This window comes from Caretta caretta, chromosome 3, assembly GCF_965140235.1.
Source record: "Caretta caretta isolate rCarCar2 chromosome 3, rCarCar1.hap1, whole genome shotgun sequence".
Taxonomy (NCBI): domain Eukaryota; kingdom Metazoa; phylum Chordata; order Testudines; family Cheloniidae; genus Caretta; species Caretta caretta.
This window is the reverse complement of record NC_134208.1, coordinates 101077579-101102702: the sequence shown is the minus strand read 5'-3', so window position 1 is coordinate 101102702 and position 25124 is coordinate 101077579. Positions and strand designations below refer to the sequence as shown.

Genomic DNA, 25124 nt, shown 5'->3' with positions numbered 1-25124 from the left:
AATCCACACAATTTCTATTGAACATCATAGTCTGGGACTAGGCAATTACTTTTAAGGCACATTAAAACCTTTACCTACTAAAGAACTGTTTTGTCATTCCGTGGAATTTTAGAGAGGCATATAATACAATTGAAATACTAAAACATATAATTTAAATGAACTTGCCCATTATCTTTATTTAGAGCATTTTTCACAAAGCTAAAGCATACCTTACCTTAACTGGCTGCCAATTAATCACATACCTTAATTGGTTGTTTGGTTGGCTCTAGGAGAGTGCATACAGTCCCCCTGCCCTTCATGAACTCTCCTATGGCACTGCTTGGGGAGGAAGATCAGAGACTTCTCTGTCCAGTTACCTGATCTTTTTTGAGAGGTCAGTGACTGCTTGCCTTCTCCATCAGAAGAGTTCACGAGAGACCTGCACCGAGTAATGTTTCAGATTGGGGCTAAATCAAAAGGATAGTTCATTAACATTACAAAAAGAGACAGTTAATAAATAGAGGTTTTTAAAAAGTTTGTACAAACACAGTAAAAACCCAGTTTAGAAACAGGAGAAAACAAAGTTTGATAAATTCACTAAGTGCCTTTGTTTACCAGTCCACAGGCTCCCACCAGCCTTCACTGCAGTCTCTGGAATGCTTTCAGTGGGAGATGGGTTGGGCCCACAGAAAGCATATTTCATTGACTCATCCAGTGTTTTCAGATTTAAGGTTAGCTTTTAGATTTACATTGAATTGAATGAATACACTGTTTCATATTGGGGAGAGAATAGAAACTGATTTTAAAAAATGATTTTTAAAATTATTTTTTTCTTTTTAAAAATAAACCTATTTGAAATTGATAACCAAAAAGGACTAAACTTACTATAATCATACTATTAAAATCACTAAAAATTAAATAATATTTAAGCTATTCATCTTTGCAGCTGAAGTTTTAAAGAAAATCAAACCACTGAACTAGTGGAAGGCACTTGCTGAGCACCTGGAACCAGAGTTTGTTGAAATGCTAAACTAGTCTCTGAAAGCAGTAGCCTCTTCTGCAGGTGCCCAGAGAATGTTTACTTCATTTTAGTTTATTCACCTTTTAATTTCAATTACTTTTTAATTGAAAAACCAATTGGGAGTTTAAAAAGTAGTAAAGTCTGTTTTTCTCTTTCAATCTATGAATAAAAATTGAGGTGTGAGAGGATGAGATCTACTAGTTCTAAAATCTTGAAGGACACAGTGACCAGAAACAATCACTTCAAATCAGTAACTACAGATATACTTCCTTTGTTTAATAAATCAGTGAGTTTTAAATAAATATGTTTCATTAAACTCTTTTCTTAAGCATCCAACACATTTAAAGTAATTTTTATTTAACTAATAAAAACAATTTTAACATGCTGGTTTTGTTCATTTATAATTGAATTTCAGTTTCCATCCAAATTTAACTTGACGCAAATGAGAGGAAATAATCTAGTAAATAAGAAATACGGTGTTCATCATTTTCTAACATAAATGTAAAAATTAAGAATCTGGAGAAATGCAAATTAAGCTACATAAGTGCTTAAAAATACATATAAATATATAGTGCATCATCCAGTTAGCAAAAAGGAGTAGCAAATTTAGAGCAAAGACTATATTTACTTGCAAGTCAATATGTTTTAATGGTTACCAACCTATGAAATCAGCCTTTCTTTAGGGAAATAGCTGAAAAGTTCAATTACAAAACAAGATTAAAATTCATTATTTAAATCAAGATTTTCTGCTTGCTAACTTGAATCATTAAAATCAATTATTTGAATTGATCCACCCTGTTCAATATAACTGAATTGCACAAAAATGTATTTGGACTAAAAACATGACTTTACAAGCTGTGCTGAATACTGTTGCCTTTGCAATTTCTTTCCTATTTCATTTTTACCAACACCTTCTTTTATGAAAGTTTTGGATATGCCTATAGATCTTGATTAAAATTGCGGTTTTAACAAAATACATAAAACATTGCTAGACTTGCAATAGGCTTAAACAGTATTGAAATGTTACCTGTACCTAGTGTAAGTTGACCCTCCTTTTTCATCCATGTCAGAGACACACATAGCTGCTGAGAACAAAATAAGACCTAGCGAGTGTACTTATGTGTAACCAGAGATCCCTGTAAATATAATTGATGAAAATCTAACAGTGAATAACGTTTTGATTAAAGTAATCCTATTGAATTCAGTGAGACCACTTGTTGACTTAAAGTACTACTCTTAGTTAAGGTATGGCCCTAAGTGTCACGTCCCTATTAACAAATGGATTTATATCATTTAGTCAAGAAAGAAAAAGCCATTTGGTTTTCCTTTTACCAGAGGGTTGACACACATTCATCCTTGATGTTAATTTCCATTGATGCAATTAACCTCTGGTGTAACCCTATAGATGGGCAAATCAGGCCCTTTATCTAGGTTCCAGTGCAAGTACACTTTCTTCATGTTCAGACTCACTTAGTATCATATGGCTCCAATGTATAAATACTCAGTTACATCAGCTCTTTCAAATACATTTCTCCCATGGAAGTGTTGCTGTTTTTACACCTCAGAGATTGCATGAATATTAATTGATTTACTGATTTTTCCAGTTCTTTTAACAATCCTTAAAACCACCTTTGAGGCACATGTCAACACGTTACCTGGAAAAGTCCTAGCTGGCAGTGCCCAGAAGTGACATACTCAATGTGAGAAAGTTAGAATGTGTTGGTTAGACATAGAAGCTAAAATTGGACAAACCTGTCCATTGTTTAAATACTCAGTGGGGTGGGAGGAAATAATAACAGAAAATGTGGAAATGGCAGAGTGCTTAATGACTTTTTTGTTTCGGTTTGCACCAAAAAGGTTAGTAGTGATTGGAGGTCTAACATAGTGAATGCTAGTGAAAATGAGGTCAAATCAGAGGCTAAAATATGGAAAGAACAAGTTAAAAATTACTTAGATAAGTTAGATGTCTTCAAGTCACCAGGATCTGATGAAATACATCCTAGAATACTCAAGGAGCTGACTGAGGAGATATCTGAGCCATTAGCAATTATATTTGAAAAGTTATGGAAGAAGGGAGAGATCCCAGAGAGCTGGAAAAGGGCAAATATAGTGCCAATTTATAAAAAGGGAAATACGGACAACCCAGTGAATTAGAGACCAGTCAGCTTAACTTCAGAACCCAGAAAAAAAATGGAGCAAATAATTACGCAATCAATTTATAAACACCCTGAAAATAATAATGAGATAAGTAACAGTCAGCATGGATTTGTCAAGAACAAATCATGTCAAACCAACCAAATAGCTTTCTTTGACAGGGTAACAAGCCTTGTGGATAGTGGGAAGTAGTAAATATGGTATATCTTGACTTTAGTAAGGCTTTTGATACTGTCTCACATGATCTTCTAATAAGGAAATGAGGGAAATACAACCTAGATATAGAGCTGCTATCAGGTGAGTGCATAACTGGTTGAAAACAGTTCCCAGAGAGTAGTTATGAGTGGTTCACAATCAAACTGAAAAGGCATATCAAGTGGGGTCCTATAGTTTGTTTAGTCTGAAGAAGAGAAGACTGAGAGGGGGGATAACAGTTTTCAAGTATATAAAAGCTGGTTACAAGGAGGAGGGAGGAAAAAATGTTCTCCTTAGCTGCTGACGATAGGACAAGAAGTAATGGGCTTAAGTTGCAGCAAGGACAGTTTGGAAGTTTTTCCTAATGTCCAACCTAAACTGTCAGAGTAGTTAAGCTCTAGAATGAACTGCTGAGGGAGATTGTGGAATCTCTATCATTTGGAGATTTTCAAGAGCAGGTTAGACAAACACTTGTCCCAGACCTACCATGAGTGCAGAGGGCTGGACTAGACGACCTCTTCAGGTCCCTTCCAGTTCTATGATTCTACGCCCATGTTTACCAGGGCAAGCGTCATATCAACAGTATATCATGCCACACGATGCCTTATTCAAATCCTATACAAGGTCACAACAGTATGGCTGCAGAGACTCTTGTGGCTCTAAAGTGGCAGGTTAGCACCACCAGATATGACTTGGATTATAGAAATAGTCGTTTCTAAGTGTTTTGGCAGGAAAGAAAAGTTTGTAATAAATACACAACAACACTAGTCACCATTGCTAATTAGCTGAAAATTATTGGGATTAGACTGTTCAGGAGGATAAAACAGCTAATAAAAATGGTAGGTTTTTTTTTTTCTTAAACTCAGTTCAGACATAGTATAGCTCCTTTGTTTATGCATCTCATTGCCTGGCTGATTATTCTTGTCTATTTTGCTCTACAGACATAAATTGCTGATGCGGTAACGAATACCATACTATTGCTAAACCGGCACATGGGAAAAATGGAGATTTACTTATTAGCACTTCTGTCTTTAGCTAGCCTAAGGGATAACCAACCATATTCTGGGCCCATAAAGTGGGTATTGCTGTGTGTGTAATTTATGCACCCACTTTTGAAAACTGGGATTTTTATTTTCAATACTGATGGCAAATTAGACCTTTCTTTCCTTTTCTTTCCTTTTGCAAATGAATTGTGGATGGATATATGGGACCAGGGGTGTTGGAACAATTTGTATAGTGGGGGTGCTGAAAGCCATTGAACCAAACTGTAAACCCTGTATATGATAGAAACCACTTCAAGCCTGGGGGTGTAGCAGCACCCTTAGTTCCAGTACCTATGTAGGAGACCCAATCCTGAACTGCTCCCTCTGTCAACACTTGATTTCAATGAGGTTAGGATTTGGGCCCATAGTAAATTGTACGTCTTTCTAACCCACCTAGTATACAATGTAGAAAAGAAACTTCACAAAGGTTAATCTCCAGGGTTGTTTGGTGTCTTGTCCTTTAAATTTTGACATGGGACATCATATAATGCTGTTAAAAATGTAATGTACTGGTAGGCATTTTCTTCCAATATACTGATTCAGGACTTAATTTATAGGGGTTCAGCATCCAGATTCAATATTCTCTCTGCTACAGTTACCTTCAAAGGTACATCTTCATTTTATCTAAGTCCATTTGAGGGGAAAGATGACACAGTGCAAAGAGAAAATGTTTTTATTAGGAAGATGGACTCAAATACATAAGATGCATTTTTGAATACGCTCTCATTTATCATTTGAGAAAAAAGAACTGATCCATGAGATAAAATACCAATATAATTTCATAGTTGATGAATAAAACCTTAATATTTATACTGCAGTTCTACCAGCACAAATCTGATATTGATCACAGAATGCATGATTAAGTAGACGATTTTACAGTTGTAGGCAATTTTACACAAATGCTTAAAAAGTGCAAATATTAGGCCCAATCCTGCAGATATATTTTTGTGCACCAAGTACTTCCACTGAACTCAGTAGATGTATTGAATGCACAGGGAACACAGGTTCAGACCCCTTTTCACATAGCAGAGGACAAAGAGATGGAGGAAATAACAGAAATAAAAACAAGAAGCATCTTGTTTCCACAGAAGTGACAAGGCAAATATTCTGAACAACGATTATTTGTACAATAAATAATAAGGGTGAAAATCCTGGCTCCACTGAAGTTGATGGGAATTTTGCCACTGACCTCAGTGGAGCCAGGATTTTACCTTGAGAGATTAAAACGTTCTTGCTTGCATGTAAACAATAGCAGAAACAACATTTCAGCATGTGTACATGTGTATTCAAGTGCTGATTAACAAACAAACAAGAAACAGTGCCAACCCAAAATACCAGCATATACAGAAAAGACTAATCACTAAAAATGCCTTCTTCAGCTATACATTTTAAAAATCACTTGAGAGTATGTGTTCTAGAATGGCCACAGTGTTTGATCAGAACCTTTAGAACTTAGTGTTTCTGTGGCAGAATCATGACATAGACCTGCATCCTTAACTTTTTCCTTCCTTCCTTCCTTCCATCCAAAAATTAATCTAGAGAGCTACTGTAACTCATCAGTAAACAGTCTGTTCTTTTCTGTGCATGTATTTTAAAACAAAATCACACACTATATTGGCTTTCATTTATATTGGCTATATAAAAAAAACAGAGATGGAAAATTTGCAAAAACAATATTTTCATCATAAAACAACCGTATGAGATTTTACACCATAGCTATTTACAATCACATAGCTGGAGAGTTGGAGTCAACATGACTTTCCCAGTGACTACTGCTGTTTATGTCTGTCTTCAAACAGTTCCTTGTTCATTTTCATCCGGGTCTCTGGATTTGATAAGAGCTCCTTTATCTTGTTCAGTTTGGATAACAGGGCCAGCGATTCTCTGTGGAAGGCTTTCTTTATTAAGTCTGATTCACGGCTCTTTCCTAGAGGAAAAGAATGATACAATACATTTTGCATATAACTAATGTCATTTCTAAATATTAAAGTATGGCATTAATGTATCAAAACAGGCATGTGTTTTCTTTAAGTAGTTAGAATTTCACCCGTGTTTATTGTATATAAAAAGGTAGTGTTTTGTCAAAAAATATAATTGATGTGAACAAACTTTACTGAAAAGTGAAGAACACTTCTTAGTGTCACATTCAAGAGAAACTCCCATGATATTCCCTAGTGTGTAACAGTATCTGTGATAAACATCTGTACTGGTAACTTTTTTAGCTTAGCATTGACTGCTCTCAGCTTTGCGGCACAATGTGGAGTTCTCTGCTGCAGATCAAGTGAGCAGTTATGCAGCTCTGCCAAACACTGTAGCTCGCATTGTTTTCACTTATGGCAGGGCCTTGTTCCATGGCCATTCATTTCAGTGCAAGAGGCTGTCCCGTTCCTCTTTGAAAGCTATGAAGAGATTCTCTGTAGTTAAGAGCCTGTGAAAGTTCGATCTTTTATTTCAAAATCTTGTCTCTTTTTCCCCAATCATCTTTCCCAGCATTAAGTAGTTTTTCAGCAATCCAAACGCTTTTCAGGAAACTGTTAGTGCCCCTCGATTCAGAACACATTTCTGATAAGAACGCTCACAAAGCATAATGCAAGTCAGCCAGCACAACTTAGCAGATCTGAACAGGGAGCTGGGACATATTTTGATGGTTATTCTTGGTGGATTTGTGCTTCCTTGGCATTCTCACACCTTTCTGTTATCACTATCATTTTTCATTCTTATTGCCACTAGCTGATTCCTCAGTTTTCACTGGGCTTCCATCAGTCTGTCTGTTTTTGTTTTGCGTTTCTTCTAGATACTGCTGTACAGCCTTGAGGACTGCGTTCTCCACCAGCCTTTTGCTGAGGCTCACCAATTCCGCATCATCTGGCTCTGCCCCATTCTTTTCACCTACATACCATAACAGACAAGAGAAGGAACTAATTGCCATGGAAAGATAGCACATCATGATACAGTGCCTGAAACATAAGTCTATATATTAGGTTATCAGCTGGATTTTAACCTGTTTTATTCTTGTATTTCTGAAATACTTACCCACTTTACAAGACTTGGGCCAAATATGATGCATGAAGCCACACACAAATCTACCAAACTGCAAATATTCAATTTCTCATCTAAAATTGTAATATACTTTGTAAACTAATAAATATAAAAGCACCTCAGTCAGAAAGCTGGAAGTGATATTAGCTGCTTAAATCTTTTTCCTTAGCAAGCACATTTTAAATTCAAATATTTAAAACAGTACCCGTCACAATTAATTTGCAATTTACTAATGCTCTGGAATCTAGTTACACTGTATTTGTGTTATCCTTTTGTTTTAAAAATGCATAGCCTCCCAGATGTTTGTAGTTAATCCCAAGAGTTCCTCATTGGAAAAAAGAGGCCTGTGGCTAAAAAAACCAACAACAACCCTATTACAGCTAGTCAGAAAACTTTAACTTAAATGCAAAAAAATTGAAAAAATATTTTGTACTTTTTCTCTGATTTCTGACAATCTCTAATCCCTGCTAATGTAAATTCAGTAGTCTGTTCATGAATATCTGCCTATAAAAGTAAGAGAGACAAGGTGGGTCCAGTCATGGGCAGGGCAGCTAGGGGTGGGTGGTTAGGAGGTTATAGATCATCATAATAAGCCATCACAAAGCGATTACTCGACATCTGACTTATCTGTGCTCATCCTCAAAAGGACACCTGCACAACACTTTCAAAAGAGGTGCCTTGGAACTTAAATTCATAATTTTGCTATACACTAAAAATCATGGACTGAATAGAGACACTGGATTTATGGATTATTGTAACAACTCCCCTCCCCCAGCTGCTCCCCCCTTCCTTTTGCCCCTATCACTGGAGGGGTTTTAACAGGCCACTTCACCTTGAATGGTCCCTTAAAATATACATTAATTACTTATGCTACACAATCTGTTCCACCTTTTATATAGCTGTTATACTTTGAGGACTGGTCTATACTGCAGAGTTAGGTCAACGTAAGGCAGGTAACTCTGTATGTGTCTATACTATAATGGTGCTCCTGCTGATGTAAGTAGGCTCACTACATTGACTTAATAAGTCCACCTCTGTGAGAGCCGTAGCATTTAGGTTGATGTAGTTAGGGCGACGCAGAGTCCATGTAGACACTAGATTACTTACATCGCCTGTTGCTGTCAACCCCACGTGGGGCTTACAGCTGGAGCCCTGGGGTGGGGGCTCCACTTGTGAGCCCCATGCAGGGCAGGCGGGGCTCCAGCTATCAGTGCCCCACAATGCCCCACACAGTTAAGTCAATGGAAGCCCTCCTGGTGAGGACCCACACTGCTGACAGGAGCATAGCGTGGACATGAAACACTGCTTTAATTACTACAGTGGCTGTATGTTGACTTAAGTCGACTTAAGTCTTTTGTAGTGTAGATGTGCCTATGAGTGAATTTCCCAAACCTGAAGAAGAGTTCTGTGTAAGCTCAAAAACTTGTCTCTCTCGCCAACAGAAGTTGGTTCACTTAAAGATATTACCTCACCCACCCTGCCTCTCTAATATTCTGTGACCGACACAGCTACAACAACATTGCCTATGAAAGTAAGAAGCTAGTCATAGGACAGGAAAAACAATAACAAAAAAACCATGGCTACAACAATGCTGCACACAGCTAGGGAAGACAGACCTGCATATTGTGACTGCTGTTTGACTTTATCCACTAGTTGGCTTTTAGAGCGTGACTTTCACTGACCACTTAATTTGCACCCACAAATTTGCACATTTTGTTTTTGCTCGGTAAATGTGATGCTGTGTGCATGTATGTTTAGGGGCTATGTTTTTTAATGACCCTTTATGGAGTGAACATTCTGTACCATGTAGATTCTAGTTAGTGACACACATCTGCTGAGATAGATATTACTGTGGTTTTTCAGCATAAAAACTTTGTTTTACTATTCAAAACCTAAAATTGTTAGTTTCCTTTACCTGTAAATTTACTTAAGTGTAACAGCAGATATGGAGTGACTGCAGACATAAAAGAATAGTATTCTACCCTGCGGTAGTAAAATCTTGATGAAAATACAAGATAGTAGAAATGCAGTTTGTTTCATTAAAATCATTATTTTAATGCATGCACAGAGTACAAGGAAACAGAACAGGTAATTGCACTTTTCAGAGGAAGTTTCCATGATAGCTGTTGGGTAACATTATTGCTGGATTCAAGAGCTATGGTTTTGATCCTAAGAAGTGCTGAGAACCTGCAACTCTCAGTGAAGTCAGTGGGCAGTCTAGGTGCTCAGCAGTTCTGAAGAGGTGGCCCTACATCACTATTAATATGCAGAAAATGATTGATCAGGCATGGAAGCCATTAGATGCCATTATAAGGAAATCATTAAACCTATTAAGAAATGTTATTTTTACTACAGCATATGATTTTATACGAATAGACAGAATTCCCTTGTCACAAGTATTTCCTGCATTATTTCATAAATTCACGTGTATATGTATAAAAACACATCTTACTGTATACAAATAACTTCACAAATATATTTTAAGAAGTTTCTTCAAATATGAAAAAGAAAAATAAGACTACACTTATGACTTTCTTTTAATGTATAGTTTATATATGTACAGTAGAGTTCTACTTTTCTCTATCTCTGACATATTCACTACTTACCAACATCCTAGCACCTACCTCCCACGTGCTTTTTTTACCACTGGGAAGATCTACATGGAACATGAGTTTGTGTAGATCTCTCTGCATGTGAACAGCACAAGTGAATTCAGTGTAAATTTGCCTTGAACCAGTGCTATGGACTGGAGAATGGGGAGGGGCTTCTAGGTACACAGAACTCAAACACATGGAGCTGTATTCATCAGTGTTGTGAATTTTTACATCCCTACAGTCCCTACAGTCCCTAACTTACACCAGTGTGGGTGCCTGGAAGATGTTACAAGTTAATTAGTCATGCAGGTATGTCTTCCTTTAGTCTAATTGCTACTCCAGAACCTGTTCTTCCATGACATCAGCAAGAAATGGCCAAATAGAGGAAAGACTGAAGGGGAGTTGGGTTTATTAATGTATTTAAGTATAAAATGTGCATGTTTTGACTACATCCCTTTTCTCCCATCCCATACATATTGCGTGTCTAATTCTTATATTTGTAAGCACTCTGGGGCTGGACAGTCATCTTTTTTGAGTGGATAGTGCCTAGTACAATGTGGGCACTACCAGAATACAAATAAATAAACCCTCGTGGTAGGTGCAGCAGCAGGATGGTGTAGTCTGCAAATGGGGCTCTAAGAAATGCAAAGAAAGGGGTTATGTCTTTGTGACCTGAATGTCAGCCTGTGTAACAGCATGTCACATGCTTGTATTTCAGTCAATACCTATTGCCTATGCTGTGCCATGCCAATGCTAACTCGGTGCCTGACCTATTATGGTGGAGTGTGCTGTTGCCTCACTGGCATGCCGCTAAATGCATATTTTGAGAAAACCATTTCTACTCTTTTCTCCCACATCATGTTCAAAATCAATACTAAATACATGAATAAATAAACGCCTCATTTTGCTCATCCCAGAAGTCTCCAATTTTCCAAAAGATTATACGAAATTGATATGTTGTGCGAGTTTCTCAGTTTATTGATGCTGAGCAGAGCTCTTATTAATGCTTGAACTTTCTGCCTGCGAGAGCCAAAGCAACTGTTCTAAGATGCCCATAACATTTTTAAATGAAATTTAGTCTCCTCCAGAGTGTTGCTATTTCTGTACTTAACCAAAATCCCCAAAGCAGGGTCCAAGTTTGGATCAGAGTTCACATCTTGTACCTCTCTTTAATGGGCCATATCTACAGGCTAATTCAGGACTCGCTTAAATTAGAAGGAGGGTAGATCTGAATCTGGATTTTGAAATGCCATGCATGGAATTGTTCAGATTTGGAGGTTTGGTGTCTCCTGTTCCAGAGACAAAGAGGGACATAGAATTCAGACCTGAGGACTTAATTTGGATCCAGCTCCAGTGTAGATAACCAATCCATTTATATGTACGTGCTGGGGATATTGTATTATTGTCAGACCTGCCAGTACAGCTATCCTACAAAAAGCGGGCTTTGTAATTTCTTACAACATCTAAAATAAGCAATAAGAAGCTCCAGGAAGACCACTGAAGTGCCAGAATCTCATGATATAGGTATGCTGTTTCTGGCCTTGCTTTCAACAACCGGAGAATCTCTGATTATGGCCCAATGATGCCCACCCTGGGAAAAACTGAAACTGATTTGTGGGGTTATAAATGGGAAAATAAAAAATCAGTTGGAAGGCCTGTGTTACGACAGGGAAGTTTTATAGTGAACACCCAGGGGAGTGCTGTGCTGCTAAAACATAGCCATGTCTCACCATTAGCTAATCAATTACCTAATACTGTTTTACAAATTGTTTATTTAAAAACATAAAACCCCACAGTCACTCAGGCAAGCTTTTAAAATTCTTAAGAAATTCCTATGAAACACTTGATGATGATTTAATTTTTTGGCTTGTCTTTGCCTTGTTACTGACTTCCCAGCTATTGAGGCATAAACATAAAGGTGTCTGTTTTAGTGCGAGCCTCTCTCTCCTGCCTGATTTAATCAATGATCTACAGTACACTCTGAGACATCACAATGACTCAAGATAGGCCCCATCCTGAAAAAAGCAAATAAAGCCAGCATAAAAAGGCATTGCTTGTATACAACATGGTATGGGGCCAATAATCATCAGCCCCAATAAGTACTGCTGCCTCCAAACTACTGTTGGATATACTGGGGGACAAGAGAAGCCAAATGTTGGCCAATGTTTGCCATTTAGGCAGGGTTATGGCCATCCAGATTAATTATGTTCACAGACCCAATGACCGTGTCCTCTTTGTGAGTGACTGTCTCCCAGTACAGTCTCAGTCGAGACCTACCTGCTGCAGATGTCATATCTACAACATGCAGGTAAATGTGGAATCCCCTTGTCTAGCTGCTCTATTACTTTGTCCCCAAAGTGCCGCAGAAATGCAGTTTCAGCTACCTTAGACTTTATATGCCTACAGAATATAGGACCTGATCCAACATCCACTGAAGTCTATGGGCATCTTCCCATTTCCGGCAGTGAGTGTTGGATTAGCCCCACAGACCTGCAAATACAATTGTAACATTCTATAGACTGACTACGCCGTGGCTGAATGAATTAGTGAGGCTGAGGAAGTGATAATGAAGAGCCACCGTACATGTACATACATTTGCGCGCATACACACCTGGTAATCAGCAACTAAATACAGACAGCTCTGCATTAAATGTTTCCTTGTTAATTAGGGGGAGATAGAGCAAAACCTGTCTTGAGCGGTCACTTAATGAACTGACCAAAACTGATTTGCTTAGCAGTGACAGTTTGCTGTGAAGGATGGGTGGAGGGTGAGAGAACCTGGATTTGTGCTGGAAATGGCCCACCTGTTGATCACTTTAGATAAGCTATTAGCAGCAGGACAGTGGGGTGGGAGGAGGTATTGTTTCATATTCTCTGTGTGTATATAAAGTCTGCTGCAGTTTCCACGGTATACATCTGATGAAGTGAGCTGTAGCTCACGAAAGCTCATGCTCAAATAAATTGGTTAGTCTCTAAGGTGCCACAAGTACTCCTTTTCTTTTTGCGAATACAGACTAACACGGCTGTTCCTCTGAAACCTACTATTATGATAGTTATGTATTAGTTTCTAGTTGTGTTCACAATGTGCTAGGCAATGGAAGAAAGGAAACCATGATCCCTCTCCTAAAGATTTTGCAATCTAAAAGCATTTGGTATAAATTAGGTTGTTCTCTTCAGACAGGAGATTCCCAGTCCTGTACAAATTTCACTGTGCCTATAAATAGCCAAGTGTAATCTGTTCTGCTAAATCACTCCCCCAGTCAGGGCAGGGGTATATGAGTCCTTAGATTTGGGAAAAGAGGACAATTGTGGGATTCTCTTGATATATCTGGGTCTCTGTTAAATATCCTGTCTCATTTCCTGTTAAATGAGATCTGTCTACGAGTCAAGAGAGTTCTCCATTAAATGTGGCGTGAAATGGCACTCGTTGCCTAAAGTGGAGCTGAACACAAGGAAGCAATGCAATAAAAATCCTGCCAAGAGGAAACAATCACCATGGTATGGGCTGAAGGATGGCACAAGACCATAGAGGCCAGTGACTCTCTCCCTATACTCAGGCACAGCAATCCCAGGAACAGTCTCATATCTGCTTAAGCTTGTGTAGTGTGCATAACGGAGAATGGAACCCTAAACAAATGGACCCAGTAGCCTGGCTCCATGCCCCACTTCCTCACTCAGAGACAAAAGTGGAGAGTCCCCCCAGCTTGGCAGTGGTGGGAGTGGAAAGTGAATTCCCTTCTCTTCCAGCAGCCAGGAGGAGAGTGAGAGTGAAGCACCTGCCTTCCACTGATTCTGTCATCCAAGGGAGACCAATCCTTTCATGATTTCATAGGGGCATGTGGCTCAGCATAAGGTCTTAGTTTCGCACAGGCTAGGCTATTGGCTAATTTCAGGCAGGAATGATTGTGTTGTAGTTAAGGCACTAGACTGAGACGCAGGAGATATGGATTCAGTTCCCAGCTCTGCCACAGGCTTCATATATGACCCTGGGCAAGTCACTTACTCTGGCTTTACTCCTGTTCTCCTTTTGTAAATGGGGGATAACTATACTCCCTTTCTCTCCCACCCTCTCTCTATCTTGTCTATTTATACTTTAAGTTCTCTGGGGCAGGAATTCTTCTTGCTGGTCAGTGCAACAAGGCTTGCAATCCTACCACTGTATGAGCGACTCAGGTTTAGCCTGACTAAATTGGCAACCCTAACGAGAGTTAAAGCTTCATTGTTCTGAATCACTGCTTCTCTTGAACTCAGAATCTGACTTCTCCAGATGTATCCATATCAAGTATGCTTTCACACTCTTTCCCCAGCGTGTGCAATTTTGAATATATTTGTAAAATATGGGGAGAGAGCCAAATTTTAATTGTCAGGCGTTTTCATATAATTATTCTAGTTACAGAAGATCTGAACTGTGAAATACAGCTATAGGCTGCTTGGACTTTCAAGGGAAGATAAAAATCAGTACCTCCTCAAAATCAGTTTATAGAAAGAAATATAATTGCTACACAAGAGCATGCCCACAAAAGACTGCAAAAAGGCAAATTAATTATGAAAAATAAAAACAAAAAAATCATAGTCTGCCAAGTGTTTTCAGTGTATTACATGTCTTTGATTAAACTAAATTAGCCCCTGTGCCTAATGGAACATAAACATCATAACTGAGTTCAACAGAACATAATGTAAAGAGAGAGCATTTTATGAAATCTCTGGAAAGGAAAAATAAAATGTGACCACTTCTTTCTAAAACTAATTTTAATGCAACACTGTCCTTTGCAGCAGCCACAGTCTACAATGAAAGAAGAAGAAACTCGAGGGCAACATAGATTTGTTCTTGTTTTTCATGTATTTCTAGCATGAAACAGTGCCCACAGCATCAGTTCATGAATAGGTATTTAATAAATAAAATTATTATTATTAGTTTCCAGGAGAGGATAGATTTATTTTTAGAAATCAGGATTCTATGTTTGAATCAATGGTCCTTACTACTCACATTATTCCTAGCTCAATCAAATAATCCTCAAACCATTTCTCATCCAAACATAATCAAGATTCTTTTGTCTATAAATTACACTTCTTTTGCAGCATAAAGTCTCACCAAGCTTCTAAAGCTGTATACATTGTCTGACACCCTTGATGACTAGACCATCTCTACCCTGTCCACCACCCCCAACTCACAGTCCTGCTCATTTGACTCCTTTCTTTCCTTCTCCACACACCCATGAATGCACTAAATCCTGTCATTTCTTTGTTGACAGTATCTCCAAAATCTATCCCTTCATCTTTAGTGTCCTAGCAGTTTTGTTACAGCAGCGTGTAGACTTGCAGCACTACATAAATAAAATCCAAACTAACTTTGTTTTGAATCCACATTTACAAATCTAGAGCTAAATTACCAGCTGATGTAAATCGATGTAGCACTCCTTCCCCCCTCCCACCCCCTCCGTCAGTGGAGCTATGCTGATTGGCACCAACTGAGCATCTGACCCCTAATTTCCATCCGGTAAGAGAGTTCTATTTTGGTTTTTATCTTTCTCGCTCCCTCTCTGATTTTTGAGTATATTTTTCTCAGCCACTCTGTAGGTCAGGAGCTAGGGAATAGTGCCGCGAACCTGTCCCACTGAAACCAGTGGAAGTTTTACCATTAACTTCAATGGGCACAAGATTAGACCCTAAAAGCATTAGCAGATTGTTTTGTCCTCCACTCTATCTAAGTGACAACATATTTGATCCCAAAATTTCCTTTGCCGTCAAATAAAATTTTTTCATGTGAAAAAAATTCCCCTACTTCTGCTTGGGCCAGGAGAGGAGAAAAATGAAAACATTCAAAAGAGGACGGATACGGGGATCCTATGGTGTGCCGTCTTTAAGGCAAGTAAACTCACTCACTGTTTTGAGATGCCTGCATTAGGTAAATAAAGTCTAATCCTGTAATCTGTTCTCCTCAGTCTTAAATGTGAGTTGTGCCTGTATAAGGATTGAACGGGAACTTTTAAAAGGGGGAATGTTGGGGATGAAATGACAGGCATCACTTTGAAATTCCATACTTTTACTTATTTATTTGCATTGAGCACATCAAAGGATGAGGGCCCTATTGTGCTTGTGCACACAAACCAAGATGGTCCCTACCCCAAAACTCTTAAAATCAAATTATAAAACAGAAGCCAACAGGTGAATACAGCACACCGACTGGGTCACAACAAAGTGGTAGTGAGTCCATTAAATAAGAAGCTTAATATAGTCTGAAAATATGTAACAATGAAAAAATAATTTTCATTGTAACCAGAAAACTACCTCAAATTAAGCACAGATTTAATCATTTGAAGTTGTAAAAATTATGTCACTGAATGGGAACTTGAATTACAAAAATACAACTTTCATCTCATATTGAAAGAAATTGCCAAACCAATTCAGGTGGTATGCTGTGTAAAAAGTAGATGGGTAAAGGTGAAACAGGGAAGAAACTCATTTTGATTGCTATAGCTAGACTTCATGGTCATAGCTTAATTGGAGAACGAAAGATGCTATTCATTTGCTGATTCTCTTCAGCCACTGTTTGTACAGTACTGTGGAAAATATGTCTGACATGTAGTATGTATTTGTTCAAGGCTTGTGTTTTCTATTAAAGTGGAAAATTGAAGAAAATGTCATCTTTAAAAACTTATTCTGTTTCACATCATGGCACTTTAACAGAGTGACAGATGGCATAATTTTAGCAAAAATGTACAATCACAAAAGAAAACAAATACTTTGCCTCATGTCTAAGTCTGTTAACCCTTAGCCATTTATGCAGTGTTGTTACCTCACCCGCCTCTCTAACCCTTAGGAAACTAATCTAGTGGCTAGGTGGATTTCACATGGGACTAGGTAATATCCTAAGGGCTTGGGTGGTCATTAGGAGGAGAAGTAGTTGAGGAGGGATGGAGACTCTGAAACAGCAGGGACGTGGGTCCGGGTCAGGACTGTTGTCTGGAATAGGGTGCTGGCAGAGCTAGACCAGACTCAAACATCAAGCTCCTCTCCCTGGCTCAAACCAAGAAGTAATAGAGGGGTAAGCATGCATCTCTGTAGAAGAGGCCAAGGGAGGGCGAAATGCTGACACAGGGATGTTATGTCATTGCTACAGAGTGAGAGGAAAAATACATTTAGTCAAAAAGAGGACTTGTTATAGTGAAATCCTTGGTGGGATTCTGTGACACACTCCAAAACCATGTAAAGGGACATTATCAACTAATTGAAGTCCAAAATGCTAATCTATCTTTAAATGTTTATAACAAGTAGGGGATGTCAGCTGGATTCTAAATATCTTTTAGGTCTTTTAGTTGATCTCGTTGTGGTCAATAATTTCCCATAGTATATTTTCTATTACTTTGTTCAGTCTAGTTTGAAATGTTCCATTTCTTGTTTTAAAGAAACTATGCTTCCTCTGCCAGATCTACAAACTTAGTCATGTCAGTAGAACCCCAACACCAACCAAATTTAAAGACGGGGGGGGAGTCAAAGGCATCAATATTTGTAAATTAATAAATCTGGATCTCTTGGTGTGACCTTATCTGACCTTTGTCTGGTTAAGATGCCCCTCAGGATAACAACTGTGTCTTAACTTCCACACTGTATAGCACTTAGCAAATAATATAGGCTGGCATTTGTGAAGGTGGTTAAGGAAGTCAGGAATCCAAATCCCAATGAGACCTCCTCCTCTTGGCCCCTTTGAAAATCCTCCCCATAATGTTACAAAGGGTGGGAATTCTACCATTTTCCTTGGGAAACTACACCGCAATCCAATATCTCTCATTCACAAGAAGTTTTCCCTGAAATTCATCTTAAATATTCACTTTCTCTCATCCCATTACTCATAGCTCATAGTTATATTATTCTATGCTATAGCATGCTAAATTATTTTCTAGTCTCAACGTACGCATACATAGATGGTTATCATGTGACGACTTAGCCATTGCTTAACCACACTATGTATCTCGTTAGCCCTTTTAATCTTTCCTTTTTAATCAATCCTTCCAGCTGCCTTCTCACTTCTGTAGTTTTTGGGTAAAATTTTCAAAAGACCCTAAGCCATGTTTTCAAAACCCAATATCTTTCAATGAGACTTAGGCAACTAAAGTCACTTAGGTGCTTTTCAAAATGTAACTTCCTTCTCTAAACTTCTTCCATATTAGCATTTTGTAATACTGTCCACAACCGAACATAATATTCCAGGAGGAATTTTGTAAGTGCTGTATCTAAAGGAGATATCTCTAGCCTGCTCTATCTTAATGTGTTTGAATACACAGCAATATAACACTGGCCCTTTCATTCTTCTACCTCATTGCAAACTTGTATCTTACTTTTTTTGTTTTTATCCCATCGTGTTTTCCCCCATTACTACTTCTAGTTCAGCTATTATTTTTTCAACTGGGGAAACTTCTGTACTCTGTGGATAAAATCCATATTCTGTCCTCTCGTTTTTGTGCCGCGTTACAATTGACCTGAGAGGGGATAGAAAATGGCCTAAAGATAATGCCAGATCAGCAGAAACATATGAAATTTGAGAGTGTAATCGTTAGTCTGAGTTCCAGCTACTAGAAATTCCAGATCACGCTGAAATTCTGGTTTTCCCTTGTTTTTATTACATTTTTACACTATAAAAGGATTTCCTGAAATCCACTAGCTCTTTTATATGGGAGTCCTGGTTATATTTACAGAATATCTACACTGAGTACATTGAATGCAACTGTTTACACTTCAGTGGAATTGTACCAGCAGAGAATCTGTCCCCAAGTGTCTCTTCCATGAGCATGGCACCAAATGACAGTGGAAATCCTGTCTGAGCAGACTTTCAGAATACATAATACTAGCCCCAGAAGCCTAAGGAGGCACAATTTATTTCTCAGCTCTGAAAAGCAGTATTTAAGACTCCTTCAAAGTTGCCATTTGAGATGACGTCTACGAGTGACTCTTTTTGACTAATTTATCTCTACTACGATTCAAAGTGACTAACAACACAAACTCCCTTTTGAGACAGTAGTTTTATGGAAGCATGCTTTTATAGTTGAGGGTAGCATGAAGTGATTTAAAATAAGGTTTGTTTATAATTTGGATACATGGGCTATTTTCTCTCTCTCTCTCTCATTCATTACAAAGTGTTAGAGGAAAAATCATGAATACAGGTGATCGGCATCCCTGCCAAACTACAAACAGAAAAAGGTACATAAAAAAGAAAAAACTTAACTCTCTAGCTTGCTTGTCTTTGGAGCATCAGAGTTGGGACTACAGTTCGGGGGGGGGAGCAGGTGTTGCCGTCTCTGGTCGGTACTTTACACTGGCCAGCAGCGTTTCTGTTGGCACTTGGTCAGACGGGCATAGACTGTGGTAATTTTGGTCTCCTCCTTCCTAGACGAAGGAGGGACTGCAGCCCTTCTTGATGTTGTGGTGGTCTGGGAGGACCACCACAACATTTCTTTGGCATTTTCTGGGACTTATAAAGTTACAAATGTAGTTTGCTCCTCACCTTGATACCTCTCTGGAGATCCTCCAGGCAATTTAAGTGTTCTCAGGTTTCATACCCCAATAGCATGGTGCAGTCTATTTTGAATGGAGGCAAGCTTGACCTTTGGACAGTCAGGAAATTCCTGTCTCTTGGTGATAGTTCTGTAACCACATAGATCACTAGACTGCAACAGATGTCCTTCCGAACATGCGAAAAACATGGGATTAACAGATGACTCCACAGATGTGGTTTTGGACCCTCCTCTCTCTGTGGGAGTACAGTTGGTTAAGTTTCTTTGATCACATCTAGAACGTATAGAGTCCTAATGTCCAAATAACTATTTTGGTCTTTTACTTTACACATTCTTTCACTTATCCATATTTTATTTTAATAGCATTTCTTAAAATATTCTGAGATTTTTATTGGCAAAGAATTTGGCAAGTAACAATTTTTCTTAATATGATCAGGTGAAGGGTCATCTCTGAGGGAAAAGAACTGCTCTAGAAGCTATTAATATAAATCTCACATAAGCTAAAGAACAATTGAAGTTTACATAACCTAAAGAAAATGGAAATGTATTCTAGCACAATGCTAGAAGCTAAATGGGAAGTGCCCCAATGGCCTGAGAAAGATGCATCTTACTGTTATATCAGAGTGAAAATAAAGTTCTAGGACTGGCGATTTCCATTATCAGATGGATAAGGACCAGAAGGTACTGGTCTAGAGCATTCACTGGGAATATAATAGGACTCTGACACCACTAGAGGTAATTAAGACCATCTGATTATAGTTTGGGATAATGAAAAAGCAAAATCATATTAAAATTTTTCTTTATTCAGCAGTGTATTGGAATACAGCAAGCAACATTTCTTTAAGATTATAATAGCCCCCTCCCCACCTAGTCTTGCTTTTGTTACAATACTAACATAATTAAGGTTGTATTTAAATCAAGTTAATAAATGAATCAGTAGCTTTAAAGAGAAAAAGTTTCAGGTCTATATGCAGTATATTTGGTGTGAACATAAAATCATGTTGATAATGAGCACTAGTGTCTAGCTTGTACATTTGTTTGTCAGTCCATTTTTAAAATCTAAATAAAATACTATCCCTTTTCTAAATAGTAATACAGAACAGTTACTGAAGTTATTCTCTGGTTTTGAGTTGCCAAAAATTAGTTCTATTTAAGCAAGTTTAGTCTTCATAAATGTCTTCCCTTTCCCTCCCCTTCCAGCAATTGGGGCAGACCTGAGAAGGTATGAGAGGATCTGGGATCTCAGCAAATCAACAATTACTAGAGGAAAACAGTATGAATATCTATCTTTGTCTCATCTCAGATATGCTCTCTTCTTGATTTAAAAACCTATGTTGGAAGGCTCTTGCCAGAGCAGTAGGTGGCAGAATGCCAGTCTGACTCCAAACAAATCTTCTCTCCCCATGCCTACCTGGAAGATACTATCTTATTTGTAAAGAGGATGCCAGACTAGCCTGACAAACACTGGCCTCCCATCTGAAGCAATATCACTGCTGCTATTTATAGAAGTAGTGATAGTAAACAGGGTAGTTGATATTCTCATCCATCTCCCTGCAGCCTTGCCACTTGGCTGACCAGATACTCTGTTAGTGTAAATCAGCACAGTTCCATTGACTTCAATAGACCTATTCCAATTTACGGTAGCTGAAGGTCTGGCCTGACAATTCCACCATCGTTTGAGTCTCACCACAGATGTTCCATCTCAGCTTCAGGGTTTTACTTGTGAGTTTAGTCAGAATTTTAAAATGTGGTTTACTTGCTTTGGCGAAATATTCCAGCTGAAGCTGCTTTTCCTACATGTTCCAAGCACTAAATGAAGTTCAGTAACATTGTTATTAAATTTCACAGTACACCTATAAAACATGTTGGAGATTTCTGAGATTGTATCACTAATAGAAAAGTACCATTTTTATAGTATGGAAATAAATGTATGGGTAAAAGAAATCCTGACGCTGTTAACAGACACTGCAAGGAATCATTAATGTTTAAATTATGGCCAAATGACAGAGATCTACAGTTAACAAGGAGTTTTTTCCCCTTAAGGAAGGAAAAAAGCTACTCTCCACTATATTATGTCTAAAAAGTAATTTTAGTTTTTAATTCAAGTATTTTATTGCACATTTGTTGTCTATTTTTTAGGTTTACAAAACCTAACTAATTGGAAGTAGAGTTAACCTACTTTGGGAGTTTTGCCAGGGCAACGACGAAGGACTGAAAGACGTGGCCCTGTGTCAGACATTATTCACCATACAGTGGTTTGCACTTAAATGCTTTTTTTAACATTTTATTTTCCAAATATCATCAATCAGAACTTAAGTGCTCTCTTCAGCTCTATTATACTGGCCTACAGAAACACCCAGAGCTGCTTGAACTATGTTGTTACAGGGTTTGCTCCTATTCTGAGGTAGTATGTACCTCTAGGAAGCAGCCATGTAATTCTGAAACAATCATTAGGCAGTTGCCCAAGTTTTCCTTTTTCCTTCTTGAATATCCCAAAGGCCCCATGTATCACTTCTGGATGCAATCCCAGTACTGTTTTGGATCTACTGTAATTTAGGATAAGGAAATTATCTGTGATAGACAATTTATAACTGAGGTACAAACAACTTAACAAAGCACCATCCTGTTCTTATTGAAGCCAACAAGAGTTTTTTCTCTGACTTTAATAGGAACAGAGGCAGACCCAACAAAGAGAAGCAAAGAAGAAATCTACACAATGAGCTATTCTTCTTTCTGAATCTGCCCTTTCACTGAAATGGTTCTTTGAGTGAAATACCTAGTAAAATCAATGAACAAAACCCTCAGCTAACAAAACTCTTGGAAACCCCTGCATGTAGCCTCCTTTCTAATGCATCAATTGTACAAAATGGATTGACTGGCCTATTGTAACAATATACTAAAAAGTAACCTGGTAGTGTTTCAAACAGAGAGTACAAAGTAGAATAATGAGAGAGAAATAATTCAATACACCATTCTGTCACAAACTTATGTAAAGTTTAACTTTTTTTATTGTATTGAAATACTAACTTCATCTCTATAAAGATGGTCTGATTTCTCCTTGGATAAGATTGTTTTATTGTTTCCATTTGCCAAAATTATACCAACACTAACAGTGGCACTGCAAGTATCCGACCACCATCCCCTAGCATGCCTCCTCTCTGACCAGGTGAAACTACAGGGTTAAATGAATAGTACAGTTTCCATCTGCCCATTCAGTCCCTGGCCTCAACAATAAGCCTGACAAATGTGCCCACCAATGGCAACAGTGGTGACTTCTGTGTTTGTGGAGATTAGTCCGCTGGAAACAAGACTGAAACTGCTAAATCACTTCTCATAGGCCACCAAATAGCCTTCAGTTATAAATCAAACCATTTTTAACATGCTCTCTCCCTTTGTTAGATGAAAAAGGACATCATTAAGTTATCTACTGCAGCTTTAACAACATGAATAGAATGTTGAAAAATCTGCTCTGTGTCAAACTGTTACACAGATTTATACTTATTTTAGTACAGAAACCTATAATCAGGCTACTTAGTGCCTTTCCCAGCCAGAAGTAAGGCACACTAATTGTTTTACTTTTACTGCAGAAGAAGATGTGCAGACTTAAAGATACTAGGATAATTCTCATGATATTTAAGCATAATAAATGTTTTAGTATCTTGGAATATAGCCGACAATGAAAACTCTATCACTTTGTTTTATGGGGCAGCAATAAGCATAACTGTATTGATCATTTGGCTATAGAATAAATAGAGAGGTAACAGGAATAATTAATAGCTATTTCAATCCACTAAGTAAGTAAGTTGTACCTAGAACAGAGACTGTGACTCTCTGATGTGCTGAATGCATTTAACTTCCAAAGGAATCAGTGGACCAGATTCACTGGAGCTGGTGCAGAAAAGTAGAAATTACCTTTTTCAGCTCTGGTAAGAACTTCTTCATTGCAAGGGGATTTTTCCCTAAGAAGGCCACACAGTGTTTCCATTGTTGCCCGCACTTAATGTTCCCACAGGGGAGGACAGCTTTACAGTCAGTGTTCCATGTGTGTAGAGACTGCTGAGGGGATGCTTTGACTCAGCCATCCAGGCCAGTGTTGTCCAGTCCTTGGGAGATACTGCCACCCCTCCCCAGTGCATAGAAGGCTGTGGCCACTTGCCATCATAAACTTTCCCACTCCTATCTTAGGAGCCCTCTGCAGAGTTTTAGCTGGTGCAAGTCACTGTAAATCATGTCAGGTTTCAGAGTAACAGCCGTGTTAGTCTGTATTCGCAAAAAGAAAAGGAGTACTTGTGGCACCTTAGAGACTAACCAATTTATTTGAGCATAAGCTTTCGTGAGCTACAGCTCACACGATGAAGTGAGCTGTAGCTCACGAAAGCTTATGCTCAAATAAATTGGTTAGTCTCTAAGGTGCCACAAGTACTCCTTTTCTTTTTGTAAATCATGTGTGAATGTGGCTCATCAGGTGATGAGGCTGCTCAGCACTTTTACTAAAGTTTGAGATTGAATAATCATTAAACTCTGTGATTTCCCTGGGGAAAGGTGCTACATAGCAATGCCAATTCTTGTTAAATTGTTGTAAGGAGCGTTCTCACAAGGATAGCTATAATTGTGAATCTAGAGCGGAGGTTTTGTTAGATATATAATGCAAATCCCAACCACCAAAGCAAATGGTATATATAGTTTTGACTTGCTAGTGAGAGTATAATTTTCACTAATCTACAGCTGCCCTTTTTAAATCTGCTTTTTTGATTATACACCAATGAACTTCCAGTCTTCGTTTGTCCATTTAGGAATAAATAGTTGGGAGTGCCCTTAAATAAATATATAATATAAACACTGCTGATTTTGCCATCAATAAAACAACCTGACTGTAAAGAAATCAGATATGTCTCAACTCACCCAGTATTGCCATAGGTTGTAGTTAGTTTTACAGCTAAAACATCTTGCCAGTAATGTGGAGAGGTGCCTAATATTTGCAATCCTATGAATCTGCTGGAACTTAGTGTAAACCGTTGTATAACTGATCTTATTTTGCATTGCTACCCTATTTGCCTTTAAAACCGATATTCATGCAATAGCATCATATAGCCCAATTTTTAGAAGTGTTACAGAACTGTCTGAACCAAAACCAATAACTTGATTCAAAGTCCTTATTCACAAAACTATTTTGTTACAAATAGAAAATCTAGTTAAAGGACATTCTAATGTTACACAAGATGTATGGATAATTATGACTTCTGCACTCTTCATTTTAAAAAAAATCAGTCACCAGCAATTTTACCCTAGGCAAATCTCAGGGCTTCTGCTTCATCTTCACAGACAGAATTCTCATTTATTTTCAACATTGTAAATCACTCATTTTTGCATCTTATCCAACTGGGGCTTTACCCTCTCCTAGTGGTGGTTCTGTCTCTTTGGCCATTCCTTCAGTATCTCTTTTTGACAGTTACTCCTGTTCTTCCTCTTTCCCACTGCAGCATTGCCACCCCCAAACACATAATATATGTTGGATTCTTTTTTATTTGCCTTCTGGTATGTGTCTCTTTAAGTCAGCAATTGGGTCATATTTTTGAGTTTTTCTCCACAA

General features: G+C 38.2%; 1 protein-coding gene across 2 annotated transcripts in view; it reads right to left on the bottom strand.

The window, feature by feature from the left end:
* Positions 1 to 5050: 5050 nt before the first annotated feature.
* AKAP7 (A-kinase anchoring protein 7) overlaps positions 5051 to 25124 on the bottom strand; it is a 140364-nt gene continuing 120290 nt past the window's right edge. Inside the window, exon 8 of one of the 2 annotated variants that reach the window (XM_075126747.1) lies at positions 5051 to 6319. In XM_075126747.1, the coding sequence (XP_074982848.1) occupies positions 6162 to 6319 (158 nt within the window). In that variant the 3' untranslated portion in view covers positions 5051 to 6161. Of the gene's footprint in view, positions 6320 to 6352; positions 7282 to 25124 lie in introns of those variants that run through there. The other variant, XM_048844570.2, reaches the window with a different exon arrangement.